The sequence below is a fragment of the Bemisia tabaci genome, chromosome 6, assembly GCF_918797505.1.
Source record: "Bemisia tabaci chromosome 6, PGI_BMITA_v3".
In the NCBI taxonomy this organism is placed as follows: domain Eukaryota; kingdom Metazoa; phylum Arthropoda; class Insecta; order Hemiptera; family Aleyrodidae; genus Bemisia; species Bemisia tabaci.
In genome coordinates, this window is record NC_092798.1 from 15,367,116 (window position 1) to 15,387,291 (window position 20,176).

The 20,176-nt window shown below is 40.6% G+C and overlaps 1 protein-coding gene across 1 annotated transcript; it reads left to right on the plus strand.

The window, feature by feature from the left end:
* Positions 1–429: 429 nt before the first annotated feature.
* LOC109029674 (uncharacterized) lies at positions 430–19,710 on the plus strand. Its single transcript, XM_019040254.2, has 8 exons — positions 430–1,379; positions 3,665–3,985; positions 5,126–5,261; positions 7,737–7,876; positions 9,827–9,958; positions 10,286–10,468; positions 15,710–16,006; positions 19,534–19,710. The coding sequence occupies exons 1-8, from the start codon at positions 1,250–1,252 to the stop codon at positions 19,686–19,688; spliced, it is 1,494 nt and encodes a 497-aa protein (XP_018895799.2). The 5' UTR covers positions 430–1,249; the 3' UTR covers positions 19,689–19,710.
* The last annotated feature ends 466 nt before the right edge of the window (positions 19,711–20,176 follow it).

Sequence of the window (20,176 nt, forward strand, 5' to 3'; positions counted from 1 at the left end):
CCTAAAGATTATACCTCCATGCTGCACTGAGGTTTCGAAAACGAGTGATAAAACTAATGATCCGTTTAAATCTCCTTGTTTTACTTCAAAATTCTTTAGTTTTCCGCCTTCATTCTCATGGAAAAAGGCGAACGTAAGTCTAAAATTTCAAGTTAGCCTTAAGGGATACTAAAAATTTTCTTCCCGAAAAAATATCTCAGAACTTACAAACAGATGTTGACCCATCCTTCGAACTCTAAAGAAAATTTTTAGGCCTGCTCGACTAGAAAATCACTCTTTTGCCTCTTCTCTAAAATGAGGGACTTGGAGGACAAGGTGCATAAGTGCAGTTTTTTAAAAAATTGAGATATTAATGATTTCAAGTGAAACTAGTCTTAATGCATGTTCTGTGAAATGTTCGCTCCCAAATTCCAATTTTCAAGCATCAAAATTGGACGGACCGTCAAATTTTGATCAGAATGGAGTGCCACCCGTCATCATTTCTTGCCACATGTAACATTTCTGCCAGGTTTTCATTTAGAAATTAGGCGAAGTAAAGACTGATGACTCCGTCACTTGATGGTAATGGAGTTGTTGCATGTGTGAGGAATTTGCGATTTGACTGTTGATTCTTATGTAAAAGTTCGCGGAAAACTTGATGGTGCCACTGGTTTTCTCTGAAATCAACTCCCAAGCTCAGACTAAGCTCTCAAGTTGAGGCCAAAATGGAGGGGATATCCCACGCTATCCTGAGAGTCCACCTCTACATCAAGACAAACTCTCCATGGAAAGATAGGGAGCAAATACATTAGCAGTGATGCCGTGTTTTCAATTTTAGAGTCCCGAAATAAAGTGGCAGCCCTGTCAATGTATTTGCTCCCTATCTTTGCATGGAGAGTTCGTCTTGATGTACCTAGAGGTGGACTCTCAGGGTAGGGTGGGATATCCCTCTATGTTGGCCTCAACTTGAGAGCTTAGTCCGAGCTTGGGAGTTGATTTCAGAGAAAACCAGTGGCACCATCGTGTTTCTCGCGAACTTTTACACAAGAATCAACAGTCAAATCGCAAGTTCCTCACACATGCAACATATCCATTGGTTCGGGAATTTGATCGTCTATTGAGGTCTATATTTCGATTTTGCTCACTGCCTTGAAACAAGTACCTGTGTTTGAAAATTCGGCAACTTTGGACGGAGTGCAGATCGGGGCGATGACTTGAGCGTGGCGTGGCGTTACGTCAAGTTCAAGTTCGGTGTGAACGTGCCTCGAGAATGGTCGTCGTTACCGGAGTGCAAGTGCAACCTGGGCTTCTATTGGTCCTCGTCTCCTTGTTGTTATCGTGCTTCGAGTGTGTGGAAAAGTCGGAAAATTACGATGTCACCGAGAGTAAAAACCATCGAAGTAAGAATTGCATTGTTTATTTTTATTCATACCTAAATGAGCCAGTTTCTGGTAAACGAACGTGAGTGCATGGAACTGGATTTGAGGGGCTCGGGGGACAAAGCGCCTAAGTGCAGTTTCTGCTATTTCGAGAAACACGTGTTTGAATTATCGAAATTACATGGATTCTTGCCGCGGGAAGGAAGTTCAAACAAACTTCTTGATGCTTGAAAATTGGAATTTGGGAGCGAACATTTCACAGAACATGCATTAAGACTATAGTTTCACTTGAAATCATTAATATTTCAATTTTTTAAAAAACTGCACTTATGCGCATTGTCCTCCAAGCCCCTTTAAAGAAGAGGCAATAGAGTGATTTTCTAGTCAAAAAAATTTCTTGAGAATTCGAAGGATGGGTCAACATCTGTTTGTAAGTTCTGAGATAATTTTTCGGGAGAAAAATTTTTAGTATCCCTTAAGGCTATCTTGAAATTTTAGACTTACGTTCGCCTTTTTCCATAAGAATGAAGGAGGAAAACTGAAGAATTTTGAAGTAAAAAAAGTAGATTTAAACGGATCATTAGTTTTATCACTCGTTTTCGATACCTCAGTGCAGCATGGAGGTATAACCTTTAGGATAAAGACACACATTGAGAGGCATTGCTTTTTTACAATTGAAAAATAATTATCAGAAAATATATAGGTACAAACCAACCCTTTAGAAAGCCATAAATGCAACAATAAAAAGAATTTGAGATTATAAAAAGAGTTTCAAATGGTGAATGGTTTTATATATATATAGAGTCGCTTTATAACGCACTCTGGCGTTCTACGACACCCAAACGCCACATATGCCTGTCTTCCCAGAGGTTCTCGGGCAACTGACACCGCAACATCTCTTCGTCAACGCCCTGCCGCCAACCCTTTACGGGACGTCCCCGTCGCCTCTTCCCAGGTGGTACCCAATCCAAAACTTGTTTGGGCAACCTCTCCTCCGACAAAAATGAATGGTTTTAAATTTGATTTTAATTTGATTAAATTTGAAAAAAGGTCCCTAATGCATTAAACCTATATCTGGTAGGTTTGAGAAAATTGAGAACAAACATAACATTTCGTATACTTCTTCATGATAATACATTTCTGATGTTCCATAAGTGGTCTATGGCTGCCGTATCCTCATGTTCATAACTTCGAATCTTCATCATAAAGTCACGGATCTGAGTTGCATCTAAGGATGCGAACATCGGCATGAAGTCGACTTTTTCCTTTTTTTAAATGTCCTTCAGCAGATTCATGTGCTGGATGCATATTATGCAATCTTGGATTGCTGGAAAATGATCCCTTCATTTTTTAAATTTTTGCGAAAGTCATTTTAGTACGGTTTTAAATGACAAATTATGACGATCCCCGTAGCATGTAAGAGCTCCGATAATACCTTACCGCCGCACAGTGGATCGAGTCATTCGGAGAGTCCGGACAAAATTCAGAAACTTTAAACGCTTATAACTCCGTTTTAAAACTTTGAGGTTCTGAAAGTGGCTCCATTGATTACATCGTGAAATTTGCTTCTGGAAGCACACCTTAAAATTTAAAATTTGACGAAATACACAAACAAATTTGCAGTTTTAGCCAAAAATTTCATGACATCTTGGATTGCTGGAAAATGATCCCTTCATTTTTTAAATTTTTGCGAAAGTCATTTTAGTACGCTTTTATATGACAAATTATGACGATCCCCGTAGCATGTAAGAGCTCCGATAATACCTTACCGCCGCACAGTGGATCGAGTCATTCGGAGAGTCCGGACAAAATTCAGAAACATTAAACGCTTATAACTCCGTTTTAAAACTTTGAGGTTCTGAAAGTGGTTTCATTGGTTACGTCGTGAAATTTGCTTCAGAAAGCACACCTTCAAAAAAATTTGACGAAATACACAAACAAATTTGCAGTTTTAGCCAAAAATTTCATGTCCGACCTGTCCGATTGACTCGATCCACCGTGCGGCGCACAGTGAATGGAGTCAATTAAAGAGGGCGGACATGAAATTTTTGGCTAAAACTGCAAACTTGTTCGCGTATTTCGTCAAATTTTAAATTTTAAGCTGCGCTTCCAGAAGCAAATTTAACGACGTAACCAATGGAACCACTTTCAGAACCTCAAAGTTTTAAAACGGAGTTACAAGCGTTTAAAGTTTCAGAATTTTTTCCCACCTCTCATATCGGTTCATTCCACTGTACGCCGCAAGAAATCGACGATTCCGTCTTGCGCGGCTGACTGACCGCTCTCAGATTTGCAACGTGTTGCAGCGAGCCTGTACCAGGCACTGCTGATGCGGGCAGCCCCGAGTCGGACGAAGCACTCGACCCGGGTGGGCACCAAGACCAAGTCGACGGCGACGCGCTACGCCAGCAAGAAGGGCAGCGGGACAGGGTCCGGCTCGTCAGGGTCCAGCGCCACGCGGACGGGCCAGAGCAGCGCGGCCAAGAACAAGAAGACCGTCGTCGAGATGGCCGTCTGTCGCGGCACCGACGGCGTCTCCGGGATCTGCTACTCCGCCGAGAAGTGCCGCGAGCTCGCCGGACTCAACACCGGCAAATGCGCCGTCAGCGATGGAGTCTGCTGCAAAGGTACGTCAAATGACCAATCTTGCCGATGGGACTTGCCATCAATTCGTTGCCCCTCTGACGTAGTGCGTAACTCGAGTTGGACCGCGTTTTAACAGAAAGGAACCAAGCCACATCAGCTATTGGCAAATTAAAATTGTCAACTGTGTGCAGATAGGTGCTTTTAAGGATGAGCCAGAAATGATAGCTCCTTAATGCAAAATGGACCGCATTTCTGCCGTGCTGAAAGAAAGAAAACTGGGAAACGTCAGGGAAAATGACGAAAATGTACGGGAAAATGTGTTAAATCGCCTTTGTTTGCTCTCTAGAATGGGTTTGATGTTTCGAACAACAAATTTTGCTTGAAAACTATTTTTAATTATGTCCTCTTAACCATCTGTCATATCTCCAATTGTCAGGGAGTTTCACCAAAATGTGTCAGGGAATTTTATTTTCGAAATTCTGTGGCAATTCTGTTTCCACTTAAGACTTGTTTTCCACATGACTCCATGCTTTTCCGAGCTCGTAAGGAAATTCCGACGTTCTAACGTCAGAGCAGCGACAAATTAAAGGGCTTGGAAGATGAGGCGTTAAGAGCAGTTTTTGAAAAAAAAAAAATTGAGATCTTAATGATTTTAAGTAGAAGTAGTCTTAGAATATATATTCTGTGAAAATCACCACAAAAATCCAATGTTTAAGCATCAAAGAGTGAGTCTGAGTTTTCTTTTCATCATAAGGCCCCGCATGTAATTTTGAAACTCTAAACACGTGTTTCAAAACATGGCAAAAACTGCACTTGTGCACCTTAGCCTCCAAGTCCCTTGGTTACGAAACGCGATTTTTCCGATTGATCTAAAAAGGTTTAAAAAACCAAAATGTATCTATAAATGATGCCTAAATAATTTCGCTCACCTTCATTTCAAATTAAAAGGCCCAGTTAGGTGAGTATTAAAACTGATTCATAATTTTAGATAAATCTTTAGAACAGAAAAATTAGACACCTAGCTCCAATAATTTATGTGTGCGCACTCAACGTCTTGAAACTCCAAACCTCTCGGACATGTAGGAATATTTCAATACTATTAATAACCGGAAGACTTTACACGGTGTCAAAAAGTTTTGATAATAGATGATGATTAAAGTGTACGCTTCTTTTAATTACAGTCGAGAGAACGTGTCATGGCGCCACTAAAGAAATCATATCATATTTTGTGAATCCAAATTTTCCCTCGGAAAATCGGGAGTCTTCTTTCTGTGACTTCCGAATTGACATCAACAATCAAAACATTTGTCAAATTAGGTAAGTTGCTCAAACGCCACGGCTTTGTTTCATCCTTTTACATTACTAGCCGTTCTGGACGCGCTTGGGGCTGCGCCCCCTGGACCCCCGATCACTCGCTACGCGAGTGACATTCGGCTCGCTCCGCGAGCTATTTTTCTCAGTGATTGGACATTTGATCACTAAGATGGATACATTTTGGAAACTCTGGAGGCAAAAATGATTTCGTCACAGAACCTTGTTGCCGGAGCGTGCCATCATTTGTACATGAATAGATGTGTGGAGATGAAGCGATGATGGGGATCGATCATTTCTTCAAAAACGCATTTGACTGGGACGTCATCCCATCGGGTGGCGGAAAAAGACAATCCATGGATCTCCTTCCGCGATTTGACTTGCTGAAGTAGCAAAAGTTCATATTTCCCTCTTAAGAAGATTATCGGTGGCGTTGGGGTCTAAAAACTGCTCAACGATAGTGTAGTTCGAGTTCCGAATTGCAGTGAGCCCACTTGTGTTGTTTTCTTATACTTTCATCGCATATAAATTTCTCTGATGTTTTTGTTTTATTCTCTCTGATTGCATATTAGTTAATCATATCCTCATTTCATTTCCTTTCCTTTTTCCCTTTCTGTAGCATCTGTGTACATTCACAATTATTATTTTAAAATAGCTTTCCCCTAGTATACAATTGATGCTTCAAACGGAATCAATTGTTTTAATGACATTTCCGGCTAAATCATGGGCTTTCCCGAGAAGGCAGCCTCTCGTCCCTCACGGACTCTATTGTTGCAAGATAGGTTGCTTTTTTAGCACTTTTCCCAATTCCAATCTATGTAAAATATTCGCATTTATCGCACGATCTGGCAACCTGTCGAGTGAAATAGAAAAAGGTGGAATCGCTGAAAGTCTGAATCCTTCGAAGTTTATATTAATAATAATAATGATGCAACACAGATAGCCCTCGAGAACGAGTATTTTTACTTGTTCCGACTTACGAGGGTCAGTGCGCCTTCAATTTTTTGCGTAGACAACAAGGACCACCGTCAAGAACGAATAGCTGCATCCTGGCTGCGGTGCGTTTTGCAGGACAGCACTAATAAATGGAGGTAGACGTGCGAGAAATATTTTTTTTTTTAGAAAATAGACTTGTTAGTTAGTTTAGGAAATCGTTCGGGTGAATAAAGAAAAATAATCAGTTGCACACATTTAAGCTAAATTAAACTATATGTATGTGCTGATTACTAAAATCAAAACGCGTCATAATGATCCATAAAATTCAACCATTGTGACAAGATTCAATGATTACCTCCACTGACTCGTTAAAAAAATATATAAGCGAATTGCATTTTGCAAAAAGGAGCCAAGAGCATTTCAATGTTGCTACAGGATTGTGCAACTTACATTATTTGCAATACAATTACTAAAATCAATTTTTATCTTGAATTTATAGTGTATTGGAAGTAAAGATAAAACTTGTTCAGATGATCAGTTTACTTTTGCAAGGTAAGAAAAGTTGCACGCAGGGCCGGATTAATGGGCCGCGGCCCATGGCGGCAATTGGCGGCAAATTTAAGGGGCGGCAAATTTTGCAATTTTTTTAAATGTAGGTATAAAAAAATGGGATGCATAAAAAAAATTATCGATGAGTAAAGGAGACAAAATCCCTCTTTCCTGATAGTATAGTAATTTCTAATTTTGTCGTTTTTCGGTGATACAAGAGACGGCGTCTTTAATTAGTCGAGTTAAGAGAGGGACTAAACACGCAATTTGGCCTGGAGCTCAGCGCAGAGAAGAATGATGACGAGGACTTGAGTTGAAAAGGAGAAGCCCTCGGCGCGGCGGTCGGCATGTAACACATATTAGCGCCTACAAGATTGCATGAATACTTCACGCATTGCGTCAGACACAGTGCGGTCAGCAGCAGTCAGCGTGAAACGCATAGCGCCTACAAGACAGTAGGAATACTTCCCGCATTGCGCCAAAGACAGTGCGGTCAGCGCGGAGCGGCAGCGGAAGTTAAAATTATTAAACCACGCATTTATGTTTGTTCTTTCATAATTTTTTCGTTCAATGCTTATAAATGGAAGGCCTTGTCCACAAAGAGTTGGGTTTACGGGACTTAACTTTCGCGCAAAGTTCCGTGAACTTTTGCTAGTCACAGTGTTAGGACAGGGCTTTCGCAAAAAAATGTGTCTAACACGAGTAAACGCGTTTTATGCACCCCCCTACCTCCGGCACGTTCACTTGATGGTTTTATTGATGTTTCAAAACGAACGAGAAGGGGGCGGCAAAACACAGGCGGCCCATGGGCGGCAAGTAGGTAAATCCGGACCTGGTTGCACGATCTTAGCGACATTGGAATGCTCTTGGTTTCCTTTTTGCAAAATGCAAGCCGAGTTATCATGCCTCTGGACAGCTCAAGCATGACTTTTGATCAGAGTTATATGGTATTTTAGCGCATTCGTTTTAAGTTTTGTATCTCCGCATTTATTGCAGATTAGATTTTGAGGAGTTTTCGATGAAAGGCCCGCACAAAAACATAGGCGTTTGCCGGAAAGATCGATTCATGGTCACAACCTCTCTGCCGAATGGATCGGGCATCTCTGATCTTTGTGGGGAAAACAAAGGACAGCACTGTGAGTATATCTATGGCTACCGCACTCGACATTATCTACAGGTTACACAGCACAAGCTACTCTCCGCTCCGCTGAAAAAGTTGACAACATTACCAACTTTCTGGATAGTTTTGATCACTAGAAATTTCTGGTACCTTTACCGTGCTTCCACAAAATTCACCCATTTTTAACAAACTTGATGAAATTACCTCATATTGAAAACAGAATTACTGGGTGGATGATAAAATCAATAAAAAGACGGAACATTTATGTGCTTTAATTTGCGGTAAGGTGATCTTTTGAACACAAAAAAAGTGATATTTAACTCTCCTGAACGATATAATCTGCGTTATATCGCAGGTTTTCTTCTTAATTATATGCGTGGCCCTCTTCCATGCTCTGTTGAGTCGTGAAAAAAATTACTTACTCCCTGCCCATACATGAAAGTATCTATGTGCATGAGGAAAATAATGGCACACACGCTGTTTCTAAAATGAGCCAAGGATGGTAGTTCTTTACTGCAAAAAGCACTCCAATTAAGAATATAGTCTTAGGTATTTCAAATTTCCGCTTCAAACTACAACTGCAGAGCGACGAAGTAGGAACACTTTTTGTAAGTACGTGTGTAGCTCTTGAGTTTTGAGTTTAATGTTGCGATGTGCAGAGTGCAGGGTCGGACTGGCTCGCATCTGAGGGCGTGGACCCTTGGCAGGTTAAAGGGGCGTAATGTGATATTTCCGGATGGGGCATCCCCTTCGTGGAGAAAATGTTGGCAAAGCAGTACAAGTTTACGCTATTTTCAGGTTCAAAGTTTATAAATCTTACAATGTAAAAATTGTAAAATTGAACGTATTGAAGTGACCGACAGACTTCTGAAGTTAAAGAAAACAAAAAAATTAAAGCCACTAGACGTATCCAAGCACCATTAATTCCATAAGAACCGTGTCAGTGCTGCGGTTTACACGAGCTTAAGACGTGGGTCTAAAAATCCATCCTAAAAAATAATTAGGCAAGAACCTGAAAAAAGAAGAAAGAACGAGTATCAACACAGCCGACGACAGGAAAGACGTGTTCAGGCCTCTTTTTTAACTTTTCTCCCGAATCTGAGCGACATCTCATTGGCAGCATATAAGCATTGAGAACTCACGCTTCGCGTCATCGCGCCTTCAATTTTTCAGATGCAGCACGGACGTCCATCAAGTACGAAGAGTTGTATCTCTGCGCCGTTGTTAACGTGCATCCTTTCCCTCGCTTTATTTCCATGTTGTGTTTGTTTCTGTTTGTCTTATTTGTGATGTTGCTTTAAACTAGAGCAGAGCATTGCGAGTTCACGACTCACGCCTTCGCGTCTTACATTTTTTATATGCAATGTGGACATCCATCTTGCAAGAATAGTTGAATCGCGATTAGACTTTAGATGTCTCTTACTTTTGAATTTCGAAATAAATTAAGGTTAAGTTTGCCCGAGATATGATATGATATGTCCAAATCAATAGTCATTTTGAAAAGGAAGAAATATGTTTAAAGGTCTCTCAAGAGGTCTATAAAGTGTGCGTACGTCTAAAAATCGAACCGGCTATCGCTTCTACGAGAGTTACACATAGAGAATGAAGGAGGGGGATGATAAAGCGCCTTTATGTCAACGAAAAGGTGACAATTTCCCAGGAAAGTGTTTACGCTTCAGAAAGTAGTTTTTGGACCCCTGTTCACCACTATGCGGAAAAGCACCTCTCTTCACTCCTAACTCTCTCTTCTTCCGTTCATTTAAGAAATTTTCCGCATATTTTCTCGGTCGTAATTTTTTTTCTCTTCTTATTTTGCTATCTGTCAGAGGGGCGCGTTTTTGGCGCGCCAAGGGGGCGTATCTGCCAATGGCAGATTGGCCCTATGGCCAGTCCAAGCCTGGCAGAGTGCAACATAAGGCCGTTTAATTACTTTATTTCTATCTCTTTTTTCTTTTTTCTTTTTCAGTATACGTTCCGGTGGATCCTTCAGTAGCCGGTTTTACTGTATCTTTGATGGTCATGACTTCCGGCGGAAGTCCACACTTATGGAAAATACGTATCACGCAGATCGACTGCAAAACTCAGGTACAACTTATGGGTAAGTTCCGGTTCTTCTACGTGTCTTCTGTTTTATGATCGCTCTAAATCGCTTTAAAAAATGTGCATCAGAAAATTTGAGCAAATTCCATACCTAGGTGTTTGAGTTGTAAAAAAATAAATAAATAAAAAGAAATGTGGTCCGAGTACCTACTGCAAGTAACCGGGTGGTAGAATAATGCTTGGGTCCAAACTTCATCCACTTTTGTTCCAATTTTTAACCCCTAAAGTCTCATATCAACGCCTTTGTTTGTCAATGCGGTCGGCTACTTTCTGTTTGATGGAAATTGTCTAATCAGTGACCAAGTTCCGGTGTTTTTCTCCACAGCTCCAAACGGGTGTCTTCAATATTTCACCGACCTATCAGGAAACGTGCAAAGTTTCAATTACGCTGGTGGACTTTATCAAACCAATCTAGACTATGCAATCTGCATCAAACGGTCCATCAACACTTGCAGGGTTGAGTACCAACAGGCCGAAGGATCGAAGTTCGGCATTAGCTCGTTCGAAGGTAAGGTATTTCCTTGAGATCAATCAAGTGTTCTTCCAAAGCAAGGGACCGAAAGACATCAGTTGATGCCTTTATTGGACGATTTGTTCGTTTGCCAGGAAATTGTTACCAATTCATTTGGCATCATTAACTATGGAGATTGTTTTTTTTTTTTTTTTTTTTTTTTTTTTTTTTGAGCGAAGAGTCCGAATGACGCGCGTGAAAATCTGTATTCTCTTACTCATGAGTTGAATTTGAACATTTGTGATATAGGTACTCCCCGTGTTCTACACGAATATTCGATGTCGAGATCGAGACATATATTGTAGTCTTTAATTTCATTTCTCATTGTCTGATGATCAATGAAGAGCGCTGCGCACCTCTGTCCTCAATTTCTTTGACTTCGAGCAACTATTTTCATTCCTTGAATCCCTGGAGATCAAATTGCATATTTAACGATTTGAAGGAGTTTTGCGAGAAAGAGGTTACTTGTAATAAAGCAGTCTCATTTGATGGCGCGGTGTTTTGACCTTTATAAGAAAGTTAGAAAAGTTTGATTTTGAACTCGAGCCCAAAGGGGACGATTGATCATATTCAAGAATGTTATGTGCCTAGATCTCCCTGACATCGTATTCGAACCTCTTGACCCGTCCCCTTTGGGCCTAGGTCAAAATCTGAGGAAGAATCGCGAAAAACATGGATTTTCATCGGCTGTTTCGAGCTAAAAAGTTAGAAAAGTTCGACTTCGAACTTGGGCCCAAAGGAGACGGTTGATCATATTCAAGTATGTTACGTGCCTAGGTCTCCCTGACATCGTATTCGAACCTCGTGACCCGTCCCCTTTGGGCCCAGTAGTACGGTGGCTAATTACCAAAAAAGGGCAAATAGTGGCAAATCGTGATACAGTTTAGCGGCTTTCAGGGATCAAACTAGATGACATTTGAAGAGTTTTGAGTCGAAGAGGCATTTTCAAAATGGTGGCAGATCCAAGATGGCGGCCATTCAAAATGGCGGCCGGCGCGTACTTTGAGCCGCTATAGATCGAGATCCACTGAACCGATTTTATTTCTCCTTTTTTTGTTTGATAGATAATTGAAAGGTAAATACAACAAAATCACAAACTTTTTGATTTTGACAACATACAGGGTGTTTTTTCCACAAAACCCGGTTTTTGTGCATTGATAAAAAAGCTTTTAACCCATATATCTTTTAAAATCGCATTATTAAGGCCCCTTTAAATACTCGCCATGTAAAAGAGCGTCTTTTGAGCTTTCCAACGATATATTACATGATGGGTCTATAATTTAAGGTTTTCGCACCACTGCGATCCGCGCGACGGCGGCACAGCGCGGGCCTGCATAAATTAATCCAGGGGCATATGTTGAAAAGAAGCCTCCCGTGGAATAGTGAATGTAGCAAGTGTGAAAAGTGGCCTAATCTCTTCTTTTCGATGTGCAGAAAAATAATTTAGATGTTATCTAGCTCAATTTTGCGTTCAACCCCTCCAATTCAAGATGGCGGCCAAAATGGGGGCTCGGGGGTTGAAGATGTTGGAATTTGTTTTTGATGCCGTGTAAGGGGTCTATCACTATGTAACTTTGGTCGTAGAGTCCGAATTTGAGGTCCAAAATTGTCTCCGGCTCAAAGGGATGACCAAAATCCAATATGGCCGCCAAAATTTCCACGATAGGGTCAAATCTCCGAAAGTTGCGTAAAACTGCCAAGTAGCATATCTTTCATAGGGTTTTCTGGGTCGTAAATTTCACCGATGAGGTCAGAATTTCACTACAGGTTTATTGAAGCCCAGAAATTTCAAAATGGCGGCCAATCTGGCTGCCGTTGCGGAGTGAAATATTTTGTTGAGGCTCGTATCCTCGAGTGAGGTGCCCCTGCATTGGATTTTTGGGTCGCATATTCCACAAATGAGGTCCAAATACCGAAACAGGCCGATAAAAGTTCTCTAAGAACCAAGATGGTGGCCAACATGGCTGCCTCTCAGATAATGAGAACGGTAGAGAAGTTACCTTTCTGTCATTGCGGGATTGTCTGATGGTGGAATTTTTGGTATCGATTTATCTTAAATCTCAGCTTACTATCTGATTTTATTTTAAAAAAATAAAAAAAAAAAAAAAAAAATTAAAATCGTGGTGAGAATCCCGCTCTCCAAAGTTGGAATCCCCCTTTGTCCGCTGAACTCCCAAGGGTGACCTTTGTATTCAGAATTTTGTATTTGGTCCTTCAAGCGAGAAAAGTATCTTCTTAGGAAAAATCAGGAAATACGTTCTTGAACATGTCCAAGATGTGCTACCGACAACTATCACTACCACTCCGATGTACTTGATGACTACACACAGAATCAGCGGGGTACATAACATGCACGAAAATTCATCATTGTATGCATGGTAATTTCTCTACCGTTCTCACTATCTGAGCGGCAGCCATGTTGGCCGCCATTTTGAAATTTCTGGGCTTCAATAAACCTGTAGTGAAATTCTGACCTCATCGGTGAAATTTACGACCCAGAAAACCCTATGAAAGATATACTACTTGGCAGTTGTAATACACTTACTACTACTCACTATAGATATACTACTTGGCAATTTTGTATTTGGTCCTTCAAGCGAGAAAAGTATCTTCTTAGGAAAAATCAGGAAATACGTTCTTGAACATGTCCAAGATGTGCTACCGACAACTATCACTACCACTCCGATGTACTTGATGACTACACACAGAATCAGCGGGGTACATAACATGCACGAAAATTCATCATTGTATGCATGGTAATTTCTCTACCGTTCTCACTATCTGAGCGGCAGCCATGTTGGCCGCCATTTTGAAATTTCTGGGCTTCAATAAACCTGTAGTGAAATTCTGACCTCATCGGTGAAATTTACGACCCAGAAAACCCTATGAAAGATATACTACTTGGCAGTTTTACACAACTTTCGGAGATTTGACCCTATCGTGGAAATTTTGGCGGCCATATTGGATTTTGGGCATCCCTTTGAGCCGGAGACAATTTTGGACCTCAAATTCGGACTCTACGACCAAAGTTACATAGTCATAGACCCCTAACACGGCATCAAAAACAAATTCCAACATCTTCAACCCCCGAGCCCCCATTTTGGCCGCCATCTTGAATTGGAGGGGTTGAACGCAAAATTGAGCTAGATAACATCTAAATTATTTTTCTGCACATCGAAAAGAAGAGATTAGGCCACTTTTCACACTTGCTACATTCACTATTCCACGGGAGGCTTCTTTTCAACATATGCCCCTGGATTAATTTATGCAGGCCCGCGCTGTGCCGCCGTCGCGCGGATCGCAGTGGTGCGAAAACCTTAAATTATAGACCCATCATGTAATATATCGTTGGAAAGCTCAAAAGACGCTCTTTTACATGGCGAGTATTTAAAGGGGCCTTAATAATGCGATTTTAAAAGATATATGGGTTAAAAGCTTTTTTATCAATGCACAAAAACCGGGTTTTGTGGAAAAAACACCCTGTATGTTGTCAAAATCAAAAAGTTTGTGATTTTGTTGTATTTACCTTTCAATTATCTATCAAACAAAAAATGAGAAATAAAATCGGTTCAGTGGATCTCGATCTATAGCGGCTCAAAGTACGCGCCGGCCGCCATTTTGAATGGCCGCCATCTTGGATCTGCCACCATTTTGAAAATGCCTCTTCGACTCAAAACTCTTCAAATGTCATCTTGTTTGACCTCCTAAAGTGGTATAACACGATTTGCAGCATTTTGCCCTTTTTTTGGCACTAAGCCAACGTGCTAGAAGGAAAAAACACTGAATAGCACAAAAATAGACATTTTCTATATTGAATAAAAAAGGAGTCGGGGGCTCAGACCCTCCTTAGCTATCTTCAAATTTCTCCGTTGATACTCCTTCCGAACAAAACAAAAAAATCTGAAATCAGTTCAGTAGAAGCGGAACTAGAGCGATATGGCGTATGCGGTACACTGCTATTTCGGAGGTCCATCGCGTGCCGCCGCCGCGCGGATTAAGATATTACGCAAACTGCTAATTACAGACCCATAGTGTAATATACCGTTGGAAAGCTAAAAACAAGCACTTTCGGAATAAACACATCTTAAATTGCTGGTACGCCCATCCTGAAAAGTTATTTAAATGTAAACGATTTTTGGGTTTCTGAAAAACCGGTTTTTGTGGAAAAAACACCCTGTATATAGTCAAAATCAAAAATTTTGTAATTTTTTTATATTTACCTTTAAATTATCTTTTAAACAAAAAAAAGAAAAATTAAATCGGTTCAGTGGATCTCGATCTATAGCGGCTCAAAGTACGCGCCCGGGCGCCATTTTGAATGGCCGCCATCTTGGATCTGCCACTAAATTCGAAATGCCTCTTCGACTCAAAACTCTTAAAATGTCATCTACTTTGACCCCTGAAAACCGCTAAACTGTATCACGATTTGCCACTAAGTTGCAACTAGCCACCGTACTACAGGTCAAAATCTCAGGTAGAACCGCGAAAAACATGGACTTTCAGCGATTTTGGGCTTTGGAGCCATGTTCAGGTCCCTGTTTCGCAGCCAAAAAATGTGAGTATCGGCAAAACTCGATTATTTCTGTTTGATTTGCACCCTCGAGCCTCGACCGTCATATATTCAAAAATTTCCCGATTTCAGGGAGGGGCCAATTCCGGCCCAAATCGCAACCACCCCTTTCCCGTTGTATTGGAGATGTTGCATGTGTGAGGAATTTGCTATTTGACTTTTGATTCTTATGTAAAAGTTCGCGAGAGACACGACGGTGCCACTGGTTTTCTCTGAAATCAACTTCCAAGCTCAAAAAAAAGCTCTCAAGTCGAGGCCAAAATAGAGGGGATATCCCACGCTATCCTGAGAGTCCACCTCTACACCAAGACAAACTCTCCACGCAAAGATAGGGGGCAAATACATTAGCAGGGTTGCCGTGTTTTCAGTTTAAGAGTCCCCAAATAAGGTGGCAACCCTGCTAATGTATTTGCTCCCTACCTTTGCATGGAGAGTTTGTCTTGGTGTAGAGGTGGACTCTCAGGATAGCGTGGGATATCCCCTCTATTTTGGCCTCGACTTGAGAGCTTTTTTTGAGCTTGGAAGTCGATTTCAGAGAAAACCAGTGGCTTCGTCGTGTCTCTCGCGAACTTTTACATAAGAATCAACAGTCAAATAGCAAATTCCTCACACACGCAACATCTCCTTTCCCGGTTTTTACTGACGGTATTGTTGTGATGTACCCTCAGGGACGGAGCTGTCGGACGGGATCGGGCGGGCGGGGACGGTGAGCTGCGACCTGACGACGCACGACTACCTGTTCATCCCGGGCGGGATGCGGGACATCGGGGACACGGACGTGGAGCCCGTGGCGGAGGACGAGGAGGAGCAGGAGGAGGTGGACGGGCCGCACGAGGTCACCAACGAGGAGAAGTTCTGCGGCAAAGCCCTCTCCGGCCTCGCCGTCAACGAGTACGCCGACAAGCTCGCCCTCGACGACGCCCTCAGCGCCCCCGAAAACATCACCGTCCCCTCGACCGTTACCAGTAAGTTTGAGCACATTTTCAAACCGTGGCAAATACAGTAAAAGCTCGTTAAGACGAAAAATGAAGGGACCGAAAAAAAAATTCGTCATAAGCGGCTTTCCGTCTTAACCGTTCTCCGATTAATGTTTCGGCATAAGCGGCAACTGCGCTTAAGATGTAAATTTTAGATTATTATCTTCCAGTTTTAAATTTTTAAATTTTATACAATACGAAATCCAAATTTTGAAATTTATTAAAATACGCAAATCGGTTTATTGTCAACTACTATCGATTGCATCTCAGTCATCCACCAAAACAGAGGATACCCACGATCTACTCTCAACCTACTCTTTTCATGTCAAGGTATACGTAAAACTAAGTCTATTTTCCGCAAGAATTGGCTCTTTTTTGTCGTTTTTACCCAATTTCAGGGGAAAAAATCGGAAATTTTTCTTCGTCTTAACCGGCTTTGGTTACGGGTCAAAATTTCGTCTTATCCGTATTTTTTTACATTGACTCTCATGGAAGTGTCAAGGGACCGAAAAAAATTTCGTCTTAAGCGGATTTTCGTGTTAACCGTATTTCGTCTTCACGAGCTTTTACTGTATTTGTAAAACTTTTTCCAAGCGATAGCATCGATATTGATCTCAATAAGACGTAGTTGTGGTGAAAGGAACTGTACAAAAATAAATAAAAGAGAGAAAAAAAAGCACGCAATCTTTGGTTTTAACCAATTTGTACATCGATCTTTTAGAGTTCAATTTAGAGCCAAACATGTGCGTGGACAAAATATCGTTGACGGCGAATGTCCTGAAACTGGTACTCCAAGCCAAGTGCGGCAGGCTACCTCATTTTACATGTCATTTTAGGTGCTAGATCTTTTAGAAAATATGGTTTCTTAAATACGTCCAATTTTGAGGGTTTGGTTGCGCGTGCACCACGCTGCAGCACAGTGAAAGCACAAAATATGAAAGAGAAAATTGAACCGCTTTGGAAATCATTAAATTTGACACAGAAGAGTCATGAAATTTGAGTCGTGTCACATTTGAGTCGTGAGAGAGTAAGTTGGAATTTTTAGCGAGTAAGAGTATTGATAGTATGTGTATAAGTCTGTGTAGTAAGAGTATATGTATTGAGATTTCCAGTTTTCGGAATTCTAACGCATATTGACAAAAACTTCCAACTTACTGTATTGTATTTTCCTTTAACACATATATTTTTTTTTTCACTTTTAATGAGAATAGTCGCAGAGTGTGCAAACATTTCAAAATCATGAGTTGAAAAACGCTGACTCCACGAGTTAAAATATTAGATCCTAACACAGAGCGGAGCGGCGTGCTGCTTGCGCGGGTCGCGCACTGGCGCCTACAAACCTAAGGGGATACTTGACGCATTGCGCAATGCTTGAAGTATCCTCTTAGGTTTGTAGGCGCCAATGCGCGTTCCGCGCTGCCCGCCATCCGCCGCGCCGCAGCGTGCTACGGCGCGCGGCGCCTTGTGAAACTATTTCACAACAGAGGTGTTGCACAATAACATGCGAAATTGAAGACGCTCCAACATATCAATAATGACAGGGATCCTTCTTTGAGAGTACGGAGCTTTCCTCGCAAAATAAATGAAGACAGTCACGATACAAAAAGAGGGCGGTAGTCCACAAACTCACCAAATCCTAGCTTCTGTATTTAATAACGTTTAGCATAATTTTTGAATTTTATCAAAAAGTGACTCGATTTCGGCAGAAACATTCTTAAGTATAGGTACCATCGAGAAGATTTTATTTTGAATCAAGAATAAATTAGTTGAATGAAGGCGGTTTCTGCTTGATGTAAGTGACTTTTCTTTTTATATACGCTTCTTTTCTTCTTTAAACAAACGTTCTTTTCTTTATTGATTCATATAGGAAATCTTCTCGGCGGTAGGTAAATTTGAGCATATTTCTGCTTGAATCACTGTCACTTTCTCCTCTAATGAAGTTCAAAAACCATGCTAAACGTTATCGAATACTGATACTAGGACTTTTTTTGGAAGTTTTTCGACTACTGCTCTCTTTTTGTCGTCGTCACTCGATTTAATTTGCGAGGAAACTTCGTACTTTTGAAAGATGCCATCAATCATGATACGTTGGGGTGCCTTCAATCTCTTATGATACTGTGCAACACCTCCGTGGCGAAATAGTGGCTTAGCAAGAAAATTTCACGAGAAAACCAATGAAACCACTTTTGGAACCTCAAAATTTTGTATAAATGGAGTTCTAAGCCTCCAAAGTTTCCAAATTTTGTCCGACCTCTCCTATTGACTCGATCCATTGTGCACCTTCGCAAAGTAATCGGACACAAAAAATCGGAAAAAATCTAAGAGCTTGTAACAAAGCAGTCTCATTTTATTGCGCTGATTTAACAATTAAACCTAGTCCAACAGACTCACGACTTTAAGACGAAGCCAAAGTACTAAACCATGGATCTCCATTGCAATGTTTCAAACTTTCCACTCTAGTTTGTTGTTTCGAAGAGGGTCAAGGCAACTTTATGGCTTGAAATTTATACAAAATATTCTGCAAGTAGAGAGGAAAAATCAAGGAACTGTCCACGCAATTAAGTTGACAAGCTTTCCAAAGAAAGAATAAAGAACAAAAGGTAGTTTGCTAAGTCGCAAACGGAAATGTGGTTTTGCACTTCAGCCATCCATACAGCACTACCTTTATAGCAAAGATTCGATAAAAATCTTTGTTAAAAAAACCAATCGACACAGGTCAGTCATTTGTGGAATCCGCCGTAGCACGCGGCGGCGCGGCGGGCGGGCGGCCAGCGCGGAACGCGCATTGGCTCCTACAAACCTAAAGGGATACTTCAAGCATTGCGCAATGCGTGAAGTATGCCTTTAGGTTTGTAGGCGCCAGTGCGCGTCCCACCCAAGCAGCACGCTGTCATGACGCCTGATGCTACAGTAGTTTTTTGTGGGTTATCCTCAAATTTTCATGGGTTTCTTATGTAAAAAAAAAACTCAAGAAACGTTCTGGAATGCATCCACTAGGATATTTTCTTCTTGAGTTTTGTACCAATTTTATCTCTCGATTTCTCTTGAGGCATTTTTTGGTCCATCAAAGTTATGTTTCATTTTCTTCTAAGAAAACCAATAAAAATGTGTTCATGCAATTTAGCATGATTTTATAAAATGAGTGAACAACATTCACAGAAGCTTTCTAACAAAACTATTGGTTGAATAGCCTTGGAAAAAATTACATGGGTAGAAACTCACTAAGTCACGATCTGAGAAGCTTATTTTTCGACTGTGGCCATCTTCAAGATGGGGGACCTCCCTTTTGAGGGGATTCTTTCAATAATTTGACAACCACTGCAATCCATCTTGGTCCATGGCTTTTAAGAAAGTCATATTGAGTGGAAAATGATAATGGGAAAAAAAAAAAAAAAAAAATTAACGATACTATTGAATAAGTAATTGCTTCGGGAATTTTAAACAACAGACAAAAAATGGCTTTAAAATATTGTCACTAGATTAATTTGTTCATGTGTATCTTGTTCTCATTTCAGGTTATGCATCCGGGCCTATCATTCTGCGATTTCATACTGATGGCATCTCCCATAAAGACCAAGAAATTGGATTCTCAATAAATTACCAGCAATTGGGGGCTGGCTGTACCAGAAAATCAAGAAGTTATAGAGGAAAACACAAAAGACGGAAATAAACAAACTTATTATGGAGGGAAATCTTTTTTTTATTATTATTGTTACTTTTTATCAAAAAATATAACTAGGGAAGTTTTCTTACCAAAAGTTGGCAGAATTACTGATCTTAAATTTACAGTGCCTCTAGCTTCACTTCTGAGGAGTATGCATTGAATTTTTCATTACTTCTTACTACTACTACTAAGGGATGATACATGGTCATCTAACAATCAAGAAATAAATTAATCGATTGAAGAGAGTGTGCTTCCTCTTCAAAAACACCATGACGGTGACAGTATTGAAAGTTATTCATACATTCTCATCATTTGTAAAACTTGGGAAAATTTAATATCCAGATTTGAAGAATTATGAAAAGTTACACTTTCTACTTAAAGATAAAACAGAAATATATTTTATTTAGAAAACAAAACAAAAGCAAAAATTTTCTTGAGCTATTAGTGTGATCATAAGGTCACTGAGTAAACATCATCTAAAAATTTAGCATCTT

Bases quoted from the DNA above. Each gene is read 5' to 3' on its own strand.
- LOC109029674 (XM_019040254.2), top strand. From the start codon at position 1,250: ATGGTCGTCGTTACCGGAGTGCAAGTGCAACCTGGGCTTCTATTGGTC. The intron at 7,877-9,826 runs GTGAGTATATCT...TTTCTTTTTCAG, and splicing joins GGAAAACAAAGGACAGCACT to TATACGTTCCGGTGGATCCT. The intron at 16,007-19,533 runs GTAAGTTTGAGC...TTCTCATTTCAG, and splicing joins CGTCCCCTCGACCGTTACCA to GTTATGCATCCGGGCCTATC.